Source organism: Pezoporus occidentalis, unplaced genomic scaffold (genome assembly GCF_034315485.1).
Source record: "Pezoporus occidentalis ecotype Australia unplaced genomic scaffold, CSIRO_AGI_Poc_V1 ctg1148, whole genome shotgun sequence".
Taxonomy (NCBI): domain Eukaryota; kingdom Metazoa; phylum Chordata; class Aves; order Psittaciformes; family Psittacidae; genus Pezoporus; species Pezoporus occidentalis.
In genome coordinates this window covers 2,336-17,139 of record NW_026912938.1, presented here as the reverse complement: position 1 = coordinate 17,139, position 14,804 = coordinate 2,336, and the positions used below count along the sequence as shown (strand labels likewise).

The 14,804-nt window shown below is 57.0% G+C and overlaps 1 protein-coding gene across 1 annotated transcript; it reads left to right on the top strand.

Moving 5' to 3' along the window:
• Window positions 1-504: 504 nt before the first annotated feature.
• Window positions 505-14,057, top strand: PPT2 (palmitoyl-protein thioesterase 2; the record flags this gene model as incomplete). Its single annotated transcript, XM_062637375.1, has 8 exons — window positions 505-611; window positions 5,767-5,920; window positions 7,696-7,791; window positions 9,581-9,688; window positions 11,534-11,617; window positions 12,624-12,708; window positions 12,808-12,862; window positions 13,909-14,057. Coding segments are annotated over 8 exons (833 nt in total), but the record flags the coding sequence as incomplete, so codon positions are not given.
• Window positions 14,058-14,804: the final 747 nt, after the last annotated feature.

Here is a 14,804-nt window from a genome sequence, read left to right as displayed (position 1 = left end):
GACCCATAAGTGCCCTATAGAGACCCATAAGTGCCCCACAAGTGCCCTATAGAGACCTATAAGTTCCCTATAGAGACCCATAAGTGCCCCATAAGTGCCCTATAGAGACCCACAAGTGCCCCACAAGTGCCCCATAAGCACAAACAGACGGGGGGCGGAGCCTACAGGGGGGGGCGTGGCTTCCCTCCCACCTCCCTCCCTCACACCCAGCGCGGGGCGGAACCATTCCCAACCTTGGGGGGGGGGGTGGTGTGTGAGTTAGTTCCTCCCCGGACATGACGTCAGCGATGGGGGCGGGGAGCCGGCAGGTAAACACGGCTGGGTGCTGGTGGGGGATGGGGAGGGTAAAAATGAGGTGGGGGTGGGGGTGCACAAGACCCCCTCCCCCCTCTGTTTTTTGGTGTGGTTTTGGTTTCGCCCCCCCCCAACCCCCCCCCCAGGTGTGTGCGATGGTGGCGCCCGCGCTGATGATGGCGGCGGCGGGGCTGTGGGTGCTGTGTGGAGGCGGCGGCGGGGGGGGCCGGGGCTCCGCGCACCGGCCCGTGGTGATCGTGCACGGGCTCTTCGATGGCCCCGGGGACTTCCGGGCCCTGCGGGGATTCATCGCGGAGGTGAGGACCCGAAACGGACCCAAAAACGGCGGGGGGGAGGGGAAATGGGATGTCCCAACTCAGACCGACCCCCCCCTGAGGGGTGTGGGAATGGAACAGGCCGGGAGGGGAGGGGGAGAGAGCGGGAGGGGATGGGCCCGAAATAGGCCCAAAGTAGGTGGAAATAGACCCAAAATGGGTGAAAATGGACCCCAAATGGGTGAAAATGGACCCCAAATGGGTGAAAATGGACCCCAAATGGGTGAAAATAGACCCAAAATGGGTGAAAATAGACACAAAATGGGTGAAAATAGACCCAAAATGGGTGAAAATGAGCCAAAAATGGGTGAAAATAGGCCTGAAACAGGTGAAAATAGACCCGAAATGGGTGAAAATAGACACAAAATGGGTGAAAATAGACCCAAATAGGTGAAAATGGACCAAAAATGAGCAAAAATAGACCCAAAATAGGTGAAAATAGACCAAAAATGAAGGAAATAGACCTGAAATGGGTGAAAATAGGCCCAAAATGGGCAAAAATAGACCCAAAATGGGCGAAAATAGACCCAAAATAGGTGAAAATAGACCCAAAATGCGTGAAAATAGACCCAAAATAGGTAAAAATGGACCCAAAATTGAGAAAAATAGACTAAAAATGGGCAATAATAGACGTGAAATAGGTGAAAATGACCCAAAATGGGTGAAAATGGACCCAAAATGGGTGAAAATAGACACAAAATAGGTGAAAATGGACCCAAAATGGGTGAAAATAGACCCAAAATGCGTGAAAATAGACCCAAAATAGGTAAAAATGGACCCAAAATTGAGAAAAATGGGCAATAATAGACGTGAAATAGGTGAAAATGACCCAAAATGGGTGAAAATGGACCCAAAATGGGTGAAACCGGCCCCAACCTGGACACCCCCCCCCGGTTCGGGCTCTTCGATGGCCCCGGGGACTTCCGGGCCCTGCGGGGATTCATCGCGGAGGTGAGGACCCGAAACGGACCCAAAAACGGCGGGGGGGAGGGGAATGGGATGTCCCAACTCAGACCGACCCCCCCCGAGGGGTGTGGGAATGGAACAGGCCGGGAGGGGAGGGGGGAGCGGGAGGGGATAGGCCCGAAATAGGCCCAAAATAGGTGAAAATAGACCCAAAATGGGTGAAAATGGACCCGAAATGGGTGAAAATGACCTAAAATAGGTGAAAATAGACCCGAAATGGGCGATAATAGACCAAAGATAGGGTAAAACAACCGCAAATAGGAGAAAATAGACCCGAAATGAGTGAAAACAGACCCAAAATGGGCGAAAATAGACCCGATATGGGTGAAAATAGACCCAAAATAGGTGAAAATGAGCTAAAATAGGTGAAAATGGACCCAAAATGGGTGAAAATAGACCCAAAATGGGTGAAAGTAGACCCAAAATAGGTGAAAATAGACCAAAAATAGATAAAAATAGACCCAAAATAGGTGAAAATAGACCCAAAATGGGTGAAAATGAGCCAAAAATGGGCGGAAATAGACCCAAAATGGGTGAAAATGGACCCAAAATAGGTGAAAATGGACCCAAAATGGGTGAAAATGGACCCAAAATAGGTGAAAATGGACCCAAAATGGGTGAAAATGGACCCAAAATGGGTGAAAATGGACCCAAAATGGGTGAAAATAGACTAAAAATGGGCAATAATAGACCCAAAATAGGTTAAAATGACCCAAAATGGGTGAAAATAGACTAAAAATGGGTGATAATAGACCCAAAATAGGTTAAAATGACCCAAAATGGGTGAAAATAGACCCAAAATGGGTGAAAATAGACTAAAAATGGGCAATAATAGACCCAAAATAGGTTAAAATGACCCAAAATGGGTGAAAATAGACCCAAAATAGGTTAAAATAGACCCAAAATGGGTGAAAATGGACCCAAAATGGGTGAAAATAGACCCAAAATAGGTGAAAATAGACCCAAAATGGGTGAAAATGGACCCAAAATGGGTGAAAATAGACCCAAAATAGGTTAAAATAGACCCAAAATGGGTGAAAATGGACCCAAAATGGGTGAAAATAGACCCAAAATGGGTGAAAATGACCTAAAATAGGTGAAAATAGACCCGAAATGGGTGAAAATAGACCCAAAATGGGTGGAAATGGACCCAAAATGGGTGAAAATGACCTAAAATAGGTGAAAATAGACCCGAAATGGGTGAAAATAGACCTGAAATGGGTGAAAATAGACCAAAATGGGTGGAAATGGACCCAAAATGGGTGAAAATAACCCAAAATAGGTGAAAATAGACCCAAAATGGATGAAAATAGACCAAAAATGAGCAAAAATAGAGCCAAAATAGGTAACAATAGACCCAAAATGAGCGAAAATAACCTAAAATGGGAGAAAATAGACTAAAAGTAGGTGAAAATAGACCCAAAATAGGTAAAAATAGACTAAAAATGGGCAAAAATAGACTAAAAATGGGCAATAATAGACCCGAAATCGGTTAAAATGACCCAAAATGGGTGAAAATAGACCCAAAATGGGTGAAAATAGACCCAAAATGGGTGAAAATAGACTAAAAATGGTCAATAATAGACCCAAAATAGGTTAAAATAGACCCAAAATGGGTGAAAATAGACCCAAAATACGTGAAAATGGACCCAAAATAGGTGAAAATGGACCCAAAATGGGTGAAAATAGACCCAAAATGGGTGAAAATAGACCAAAATAGGTGAAAATAGTCCCAAAATAGGTGAAAATTGACCCAAAATGGGTGAAAATAGACCCAAAATAGGTGAAAATGAGCCGAAAATGGGTGGAAATAGACCAAAAATGGGTGAAAATAACCCAAAATAGGTGAAAATAGACCTAAAATAGCTGAAAATAGACACAAAATGAGCAAAAATAGACCCAAAATGGGCGAAAATAGACCCAAAATAGGTGAAAATAGACCCAAACTGGGTGAAAATAGACCCAAAATAGGTAAAAATGGACCCAAAATGGGCAATAATAGACGCGAAATAGGTGAAAATGGACCCAAAATGGGTGAAAATAGACAAAAAAAAGCGAAAATAGATGAAAAATGGGTGAAAATGACCCAAAATAGGTGAAAATAGACCCAAAATGGGTGAAAATGGACCCAAATTGGCCAAAAATAGCATAAAATACCCCAAATACTCCATCCTCTATGGGGCCACCCCATAGATCCCCTTTGTGTGACCCCGTCCCGCTATGGGGCCGCCCCATAGATCCCCTTTGCGTGACCCCGTCCCGCTATGGGGCTGCCCCATAGATCCCCTTTGCGTGACCCCGTCCCGCTATGGGGCCGCCCCATAGATCCCCTTTGCGTGACCCCGTCCCGCTATGGGGCCGCCCCATAGATCCCCTTTGCGTGACCCCGTCCCGCTATGGGGCCGCCCCATAGATCCCCTTTGCGTGACCCCGTCCCGCTATGGGGCTGCCCCATAGATCCCCTTTGTGTGACCCCGTCCCGCTATGGGGCCGCCCCATAGATCCCCTTTGTGTGACCCCGTCCCGCTATGGGGCCGCCCCATAGATCCCCTTTGTGTGACCCCCTCCCGCTATGGGGCCGCCCCATAGATCCCCTTTGTGTGACCCCGTCCCGCTATGGGGCTGCCCCATAGATCCCCTTTGTGTGACCCCGTCCCGCTATGGGGCCGCCCCATAGATCCCCTTTGTGTGACCCCGTCCCGCTATGGGGCCGCCCCATAGATCCCCTTTGTGTGACCCCCTCCCGCTATGGGGCCGCCCCATAGATCCCCTTTGTGTGACCCCGTCCCGCTATGGGGCCGCCCCATAGATCCCCTTTGCGTGACCCCGTCCCGCTATGGGGCCGCCCCATAGATCCCGTTTGTGTGACCCCGTCCCGCTATGGGGCCGCCCCATAGATCCCCTTTGCGTGACCCCGTCCCGCTATGGGGCTGCCCCATAGATCCCCTTTGTGTGACCCCGTCCCGCTATGGGGCTGCCCCATAGATCCCCTTTGTGTGACCCCATCCCGCTATGGGGCTGCCCCATAGATCCCCTTTGTGTGACCCCATCCCGCTATGGGGCTGCCCCATAGATCCCCTTTGTGTGACCCAGTCCCGCTATGGGGCCGCCCCATAGATCCCCTTTGTGTGACCCCGTCCCGCTATGGGGCTGCCCCATAGATCCCCTTTGTGTGACCCCGTCCCGCTATGGGGCTGCCCCATAGATCCCCTTTGTGTGACCCCATCCCGCTATGGGGCTGCCCCATAGATCCCCTTTGCGTGACCCCGTCCCGCTATGGGGCTGCCCCATAGATCCCCTTTGCGTGACCCCGTCCCGCTATGGGGCTGCCCCATAGATCCCCTTTGCGTGACCCCGTCCCGCTATGGGGCCGCCCCATAGATCCCCTTTGCGTGACCCCGTCCCGCTATGGGGCTGCCCCATAGATCCCCTTCGTGTGACCCCGTCCCGCTATGGGGCTGCCCCATAGATCCCCTTTGTGTGACCCCGTCCCGCTATGGGGCTGCCCCATAGATCCCCTCTGTGTGACCCCGTCCCGCTATGGGGCTGCCCCATAGATCCCGTTTGTGACCCCGTCCCGCTATGGGGCTGCCCCATAGATCCCCTTTGTGTGACCCCGTCCCGCTATGGGGCCGCCCCATAGATCCCCTTTGTGTGACCCCGTCCCGCTATGGGGCCGCCCCATAGATCCCCTTTGTGTGACCCCGTCCCGCTATGGGGCTGCCCCATAGATCCCCTTTGTGTGACCCCCTCCCGCTATGGGGCTGCCCCATAGATCCCCTTTGCGTGACCCCGTCCCGCTATGGGGCTGCCCCATAGATCCCCTTTGTGTGACCCCGTCCCGCTATGGGGCTGCCCTATAGATCCCCTTTGTGTGACCCCGTCCCGCTATGGGGCCGCCCCATAGATCCCCTTTGTGTGACCCCGTCCCGCTATGGGGCCGCCCCATAGATCCCCTTTGTGTGACCCCGTCCCGCTATGGGGCTGCCCCATAGATCCCCTTTGTGTGACCCCGTCCCGCTATGGGGCTGCCCCATAGATCCCCTTTGTGTGACCCCCTCCCGCTATGGGGCCGCCCCATAGATCCCCTTTGTGTGACCCCGTCCCGCTATGGGGCTGCCCCATAGATCCCCTTTGTGTGACCCCGTCCCGCTATGGGGCTGCCCCATAGAGCCACCCTGGCACCGAGGTCACCGTCCTGGACCTCTTTGACCGGGGGGCGTCGCTGCGGCCGCTATGGGTCCAGGTCGAGGGCTTCCGGAGGGCGCTGGAGCCCATCATGGCCAACGCGGCCGATGGGGTGCACCTGGTGGGGTACAGCCAGGGTGAGAGCTATGGGGAGATGGGGGGCGGTGGGGGGCTATGGGGTAATGGGGGTCAATGGGAATGGGGGGCAATGGGAATGGGGGGCAGTGGGGGGCTATGGGGTAATGGGGACAATGGGGGTCAATGGGAGCAGTGGGGCAGTGGGGGTCAATGGGGGCTATGGGGAGATGGGGGGCTATGGGGGAATGGGGGTCAATGGGGGCTATGGGGCGATGGGGGCAGTGGGGCAATGGGGGGAATGGGGTTATGGGGGCTATGGGGTAATGGGGGGTAATGGGGGGCAATGGGAGCAGTGGGGTCAATGGGGGTCAATGGGGCGAATGGGGCTATGGGGGCCTATGGGGTAATGGGGGTCAATGGGGTAATGGGGGTCAATGGGACAATGGGGAGATGGGGGTCAATGGGGGGAATGGGGGTCAATGGGAATGGGGGGCAGTGGGGGGCAATGGGGTAATGGGGGTCAATGGGGTAATGGGGGCAATGAGGGCAATGGGGGCAATGGGGTAATGGCGGTCAGTGGGGGAATAGGGGGCAATGGGAGCAGTGGGGGCAATGGGGGGCAATGGGAATGGGGGTCAATGGGGGCTATGGGGCGATGGGGGGCAATGGGGGTCAATGGGGGGTATGGGGTTATGGGGGCTATGGGGTAATGGGGGTCAATGGGGGAATGGGGGCCAATGGGGTAATGGGGTTATGGGGGCTATGGTGTAATGTGGGGCAATGGGGGCTATGGGGCGATGGGGGGCAATGGGAGCAGTGGGGTCAATGGGGGTCAATGGGGCGAATGGGGCTATGGGGCGATGGGGGTCAATGGGGGGAATGGGTTCAATGGGGGTCAATGGGGGTAATGGGGCAATGGGGGGAATGGGGGGCAGTGGGGGCAAATGGGGCTATGGGGGCAATGGGGGAATGGGGGTCAATGGGGGAATGGGGGCAATGGGAGCAGTGGGGGCAATGGGGGGCAATGGGGGGCAATGGGAATGGGGGGCAGTGGGGGCGAATGGGGCTATGGGGGCTATGGGGCGCAATGGGGCGATGGGGGGAATGGGGGTCAATGGGACAATGTGGGGCAATGGGGGGAATGTGCTCTGTGGGGCTATGGGGGGTAATGGGGGTCAATGGGGGGAATGGGGGGCAATGGGATCAATGGGGGGAATGGGGGTCAATGGGGCGATGGGAATGGGGGTAATGGGGCAGTGGGGTCAGTGGGGCAATGGGGGGTAATGGGGGTTATGGGTCAATGGGGGTCAATGGGGGTAATGGGGGCCAATGGGGTAATGTGGATGTATGGGGCACTCTTATGTCCATGGCTATCAGTGGGGGTCAGTGGGGGACCCATAGGGGCTATGGGGTCAATGAGGGGCTATGGGGGGGGTGTCTATGGGAGGGTCCCTGATGCTGCTCTATGGGGCTCTATGGGGCTCTGTGTTCTCTATGGGGCTCACTGGGCTCTATGGGGCTCTATGGGGCTCACTGGGCTCTATGGGGCTCTATGGGGCTCTATGGGGCTCACTGGGCTCTATGGGGCTCACTGGGCTCTATGGGGCTCTGTGTTCTCTATGGGGCTCACTGGGCTCTATGGGGCTCACTGGGCTCTATGGGGCTCTGTGTTCTCTATGGGGCTCACTGGGCTCTCTGGGGCTCTATGGGGCTCTATGGGGCTCACTGGGGCTCTATGGGGCTCTATGGGGCTCTGTGTTCTCTATGGGGCTCTATGGGGCTCTATGGGGCTCACTGGGCTCTATGGGGCTCTATGGGGCTCTATGGGGCGCAGGGGGCCTCATCTGCCGGGCGCTCTTGGCCACGACCCCCAACCACAACGTGCACAGCTTCATCTCGCTGGCGGCCCCACAGATGGGGCAGTATGGGGGTGAGCGCTATGGGGCCCTATGGGGGGCTATGGGGCCCTATGGGGGGCTATGAGGCCCTATGGGGGGGCTATGGGGCCCTATGGGGGGGCTATGGGGCCCCTATGGGGGGCTATGGGGCACCCCTATGGGGGGCAATGAGGGTCCCTATGGGGGGCTATGGGGCACCCCTATGGGGGGCTATGGGGCCCTATGGGGGGCTATGGGGCCCTATGGGGGGGCTATGAGGCCCTATGGGGGGGCTATGGGGCCCTATGGGGGGCTATGAGGCCCTATGGGGGGGCTATGGGGCCCTATGGGGGGCTATGGGGCCCTATGGGGGGGCTATGGGGCCCCTATGGGAGTCCTTATGGGGGTCTCTTGGGCCCCTATGGGGTTATGGGGCGTCCCTATGGGGGGTTGATGGGGCTTCCTATGGGGCTCGTGGGGGGGGGGTTATGGGGGTCTGTGGGTCCCTATGGGGTCTATAGGGGACTATGGGTCCTTATGGGTCACTATGGGGTTTCTGGGTTGCTCTGGGTTCTATGGGTCGCTATGGGTCAGTGTGGGTCGCTGTGGGGTCTATGGGTCGCTATGGGTCGCTGTGGGGTCTATGGGTCGCTATGGGTGAGTGTGGGTCGCTGTGGGGTCTATGGGTCAGTATGGGTCACTGTGGGGTCTATGGGTCGCTGTGGGGTCTGTGGGTCGCTATGGGTCGCTGTGGGGTCTATGGGTCGCTGTGGGGTCTGTGGGTCGCTATGGGTCAGTGTGGGTCACTGGGGGGTCTATGGGTCGCTATGGGTCAGTATGGGTCACTGTGGGGTCTATGGGTCGCTGTGGGGTCTGTGGGTCGCTATGGGTCAGTGTGGGTCGCTGTGGGGTCTATGGGTCGCTGTGGGGTCTGTGGGTCGCTATGGGTCAGTGTGGGTCACTGTGGGGTCTATGGGTCGCTATGGGTCAGTATGGGTCACTGTGGGGTCTATGGGTCGCTGTGGGGTCTGTGGGTCGCTATGGGTCAGTGTGGGTCGCTGTGGGGTCTATGGGTCGCTGTGGGGTCTGTGGGTCGCTATGGGTCAGTGTGGGTCACTGTGGGGTCTATGGGTCGCTATGGGTCAGTATGGGTCACTGTGGGGTCTATGGGTCGCTGTGGGGTCTGTGGGTCGCTATGGGTCAGTGTGGGTCGCTGTGGGGTCTATGGGTCGCTATGGGTCAGTATGGGTCACTGTGGGGTCTATGGGTCGCTGTGGGGTCTGTGGGTCGCTATGGGTCAGTGTGGGTCGCTGTGGGGTCTATGGGTCGCTGTGGGGTCTGTGGGTCGCTATGGGTCAGTGTGGGTCACTGTGGGGTCTATGGGTCGCTATGGGTCAGTATGGGTCACTGTGGGGTCTATGGGTCGCTGTGGGGTCTGTGGGTCGCTATGGGTCAGTGTGGGTCGCTGTGGGGTCTATGGGTCGCTATGGGTCAGTATGGGTCACTGTGGGGTCTATGGGTCACTGTGGGCTCTATGGGTTGCTAGGGGGTCTGTGGGTTGCTATGGGGTCTATGAGTCCCTCTGGGGTCTCTATGGGTCTCTATGGGTCCCTATGGGTTGCTGTGGGTCTCTATGGGTCCCGATGGTCTGTATGGTTGCTATGGGTCACTATGGGTCTCTGTGGGTTTCTATGGGTCCCTATGTGTCCCTATGGGTCTCTGTGGTCCCTGTGGGTTGCTGTGGGTCTCTATGGTTCCCTATGGGTCTCTATGGTTGCTATGTGTCCCTATGGGTCCCTATGGGTCCCTATGGGTCCCTATGGGTCGCTGTGGGTCCCGCAGACACCGACTACCTCAAGTGGCTCTTCCCCCGGCACATGAAGTCCAACCTGTACCGGCTGTGCTACACCCCCCTGGGCCAGGGCGTCTCCATCTGCAACTACTGGAACGGTCAGAGCCAAAAACACCCCAAAACACCCAAAAAACAGCCAAAAACAGCCAAAAACACCCCAAAACCACCCAAAAAACAGCCAAAAACACCCAAAAACAGCCAAAAACAGCCAAAAACACGCCAAAAACACCCAAAAACAACCAGAAACAGCCAAAAACAGCCAAAAACACGCCAAAAACAGCCAAAAACAGCCAAAAACAGCCAAAAACACCCCCAAAACACCCAAAAACACCCCCAAAACAGCCAAAAACAACCAAAAACACCCCAAAACACCCCAAAAACAGCCAAAAACACCCAGAAAACCGCCAAAAACACCCCAGAAACAGCCAAAAACAGCCAAAAACACCCCCAAAACAGCCAAAAACAGCCGAAAAAAACCCGAAAACAGCCAAAAACAACCCCAAAAACGCCAAAAACAACCCAAAACCAGCCAAAAACACCCAAAAAACACCCCAAAACCACCCCAAAAACAGCAAAAAACATGCAGAAACGCCCAAAAACACCCCAAAACCAGCCAAAAACACCCAAAACCACCCCAAAAACAACCCCAAAACAGCCCAAAACAGGTCCAAAACAGCCAAAAACAGCCAAAAACGCCCCCAAAACACCCAAACATACCCCAAAAACATCCCAAAACCAGCCAAAAACATCCTAAAACCAGCAAAAAACACCCCCAAAACAGCCAAAAACACCCCAAAACAAGCAAAAAACATGCCAAAACACCCCCAAAACAGCCAAAAACACCACAAAACACAAAAAAACACCCCAAAACACCCCCAAAACACCCCAAAAATACACCAAAACCACACCAAAAACAGCCAAAAACACCCCAAAACCACCCCAAAAACAGTCAAAACCAGCCGAAAACAGCCGAAACCACCCAGAAACAGCCAAAACAGCCAAAAACAGCCAAAAACACTTCAAAAACACCCCCAAAACAGCCCCAAGCCAGCCAAAAGCACCCCTAAAACAGCCAAAAACACCCCAAAAACACCCCCAAATCACCCAAAATGAACCCAAAATCACATCAACCCAAAACAACCCCCATTGCCCCCATTGACCCCCATTGCCCCCCATTGACCCCCATTTACCCCCATTGCCCCCCATTGCCCCCCATTGCCCCCATTGACCCCCATTGCCCCATTGCCCCCCATTGCCCCCCATTGCCCCCCATTGCCCCCATTGCCCCCATTGCCCCATTGACCCCCATTGCCCCCCATTGACCCCCATTGACCCCCATTGCCCCCCATTGCCCCCCATTGACCCCCCCCCATTGCCCCCATTGACCCCCATTGACCCCCATTGCCCCCCATTGACCCCCATTGCCCCCCATTGACCCCCATTGACCCCCATTGACCCCCATTGACCCCCATTGGCCCCCAGTGACCCACATTGACCCCCATTGACCCCCATTGCCCCCCATTGACCCCCATTGACCCCCATTGCCCCCCATTGAGCCCCATTGCCCCCATTGACTCCCATTGATCTCCATTGACCCCCATTGACCCCCATTGACCCCATTGACCCCCATTGACCCCCATTGCCCCCATTGCCCCCCATTGACCCCATTGCCCCCCATTGCCCCCCATTGCCCCCCATTGCCCCCATTGACCCCCATTGCCCCCCATTGCCCCCCATTGCCCCCATTGCCCCCATTGACTCCCATTGATCTCCATTGACCCCCATTGCCCCCCATTGACCCCATTGACCCCCATTGACCCCCATTGAGCCCCATTGCCCCCATTGACTCCCATTGATCTCCATTGACCCCCATTGACCCCCATTGACCCCATTGACCCCCATTGACCCCCATTGCCCCCCATTGACCCCCATTGCCCCCCCAGACCCCCACCACCGGGACCTTTACCTGAACAGCAGCAACTTCCTCGCCCTGCTCAACGATGAGAGATTGCATCCCAATGCATCCGGTGAGCCCCATAGCGACCCATAGAGACCCATAGAGCCCATAGAGACCCATAGAGACCCATAGAGACCCATAGAGACCCATAGAGCCCATAGAGACCCATAGAGACCCATAGAGACCCATAGAGACCCATAGAGCCCATAGAGACCCATAGAGACCCATAGAGACCCATAGAGACACATAGAGACCCATAGCGACCCATAGAGACCCATAGCGACCCATAGCGACCCATAGAGACCATAGAGACCCATAGGGACCCATAGAGACCCATAGCGACCCATAGAGACCCATAGGGACCCATAGAGACCCATAGAGACCATAGCGACCCATAGGGACCCATAGAGACCCATAGAGACCCATGGAGACCCATAGAGACCATAGGGAACCATAGAGACCCATAGAGACCCATAGCGACCCATAGAGACACATAGAGACACATAGAGACCCATAGAGACCCATAGCGACCCATAGAGACCCATAGAGACCCATAGAGACACATAGAGGCCCACAGAGACCCATAGAGACCATAGAGCCCCATAGAGCCCATAGGCACTCCATAGTACCCCATAGCTAGACCCACCATGCCCCATCACCACTATAGTGCTTGTGCCCCCCATCTCCCCATAGCCCTTATGGGCCCCCCCCATCGCCCCATAGCCTCTATAGACCCTGCCCCACATCTCCCCATAGCCCCTATGGCCCCCCCATTACCCCATAGCCTCTATAGACCCTGCCCCACATCACCCCATAGCCTCTATAGGCCCTGCCCCCCATCTCCCCATAGCCCCTATGGGCCCCCCATTACCCCGTAGCCTCTATAGGCCCTGCCCCACATCACCCCATAGCCTCTATAGGCCCTGTCCCCCATCACCCCATAGCCTCTATAGGCCCTGCCCCACATCACCCCATAGCCTCTATAGGCCCTGCCCCACATCTCCCCATAGCCTCTATAGGCCCTGCCCCACATCTCCCCATAGCCTCTATAGGCCCTGCCCCACATCTCCCCATAGCCTGGAAGCGGAACCTGCTGCGTATCCGGAGCCTGGTGCTGATCGGGGGCCCCGACGACGGCGTCATCACCCCCTGGCAGTCGAGGTGTGGGGCTGCCCCCCAAGCCTGCCCCACACTTAGGGGGCGCCCCCCAACCTCTGCCCCCCCCCCCCCCCATTGACCCCCGGCTTTGTCCCCTTGAAGCTTCTTTGGCTTCTACGATGCCAACGAGACCGTGCGGGAGATGCAGGCGCAAGAGGTGCGGGACCCACACTTGGGGGGCGGGACCCACACTTGGGGGGCGGGACCCACACTTGGGGGGCGGGACCCACACTTGGGGGGCAGGACCCACACTTGGGGGCAGGACCCACACTTGGGGGGCGGGACCCACACTTGGGGGGCGGGACCCACACTTGGGGGCAGGACCCACACTTGGGGGGCGGGACCCACACTTGGGGGGCGGGACCCACACGTGGGGGGCGAGACCCATGGGGACCCACACTTGGGGGGTGGGACCCATAGAGATCCATGGGGACCCACACTTGGGGGGCGGGACCCATAGAGACCCATGGGGACCCACACTTGGGGGGCGGGACCCACACTTGGGGGCAGGACCCACACTTGGGGGGCGGGACCCATAGACATCCATGGGGACCCACACTTGGGGGCAGGACCCACACTTGGGGGCAGGACCCACACTTGGGGGCGGGACCCATAGAGACCCATGGGGACCCACACTTGGGGGGCGGGACCCATAGAGACCCATGGGGACCCACACTTGGGGGGTGGGACCCGCACTTGGGGGGCAGGACCCATAGAGACCCATGGGGACCCACACTTGGGGGGTGGGAGCCACACTTGGGAGGCAGGATCCATAGAGACCCATGGGGACCCACACTTGGGGGGTGGGACCCACACTTGGGGGCAGGACCCACACTTGGGGGGTGGGACTCATAGAGATCCATGGGGACCCACACTTGGGGGGCAGGACCCACACTTGGGGGGCGGGACCCATAGAGACCCATGGGGACCCACACTTGGGGGGCGGGACCCACACTTCCGGGGTGGGGGGACCCATTGAGACCCTGCTTGTGGGGCAGCTGGGGACCCCAATTTGACCCATTTCCCCCCATTCCCCCCATTGCCCCCCATTGCCCCCATTGACTCTCATTGACCCCCATTCCCATTACCCCATTGCCCCCATTGCTCCCCATTGACCCCCATTCCCCATTGCCCCCATTACCCCATTGCTCCCCATTGCCCCCCATTGACCCCCATTACCTCCATTCCCCCCCATTGCCCCAGGTTTACTCCCAGGACTCCTTTGGGCTCCGCTCATTGGCCGCCCGGGGGGCACTTGGGGGGTGCTCGGTGCCGGGGGTCCCGCACACGGCCTGGCACCAACTGCGCCCCATCTACGAGCGCTGCATCCGGCCCTGGCTCACCTGAGCTGGGGGGGGCTATGGGGCGCTATGGGGGGGTTATGGGGTGGTTATGGGGCGCTATGGGGCGCTATGGGGTGGTTATGGGGGGTTATGGGGCGCTATGGGGGGGTTATGGGGCGCTATGGGGTGGTTATGGGGCGCTATGGGGTGTCTATGGGGAGCTATGGGGGGGGTTATGGGGCGCTATGGGGCGCTATGGGGTGCTATGGGGTGTCTATGGGGAGCTATGGGGGGGCTATGGGGGGGTTATGGGGGTTATGGGGAGCTATGGGGGGGTTATGGGGCGCTATGGGGCGGTTATGGGGTGCTATGGGGCACTATGGGGTGCTATGGGGGGGGCTATGGGGCGCTATGGGGTGGGCTATGGGGCTCTATGGGGTGCTATGGGGGGGGCTATGGGGCGCTATGGGGGGCTATGGGGGGTTATGGGGTGGTTATGGGGGGGTTATGGGGAGCTATGGGGCGCTATGGGGGGGTTATGGGGTGGTTATGGGGGGTTATGGGGAGCTATAGGGGTGCTATAGGGTGCTATGGGGGGGTTATGGGGTGCTAGGGGTGGTTATGGGGGCTTATGGGGGGTTATGGGGTGGCTATGGGGTGGTTATGGGGGGTTATGGGGAGCTATGGGGGGGTTATGGGGGTTATGGGGAGCTATAGGGGGGTTATGGGGTGGTTATGGGGGGTTATGGGGAGCTATAGGGGTGCTATAGGGTGCTATGGGGGGGTTATGGGGTGCTATGGGGGGGGTTATGGGGT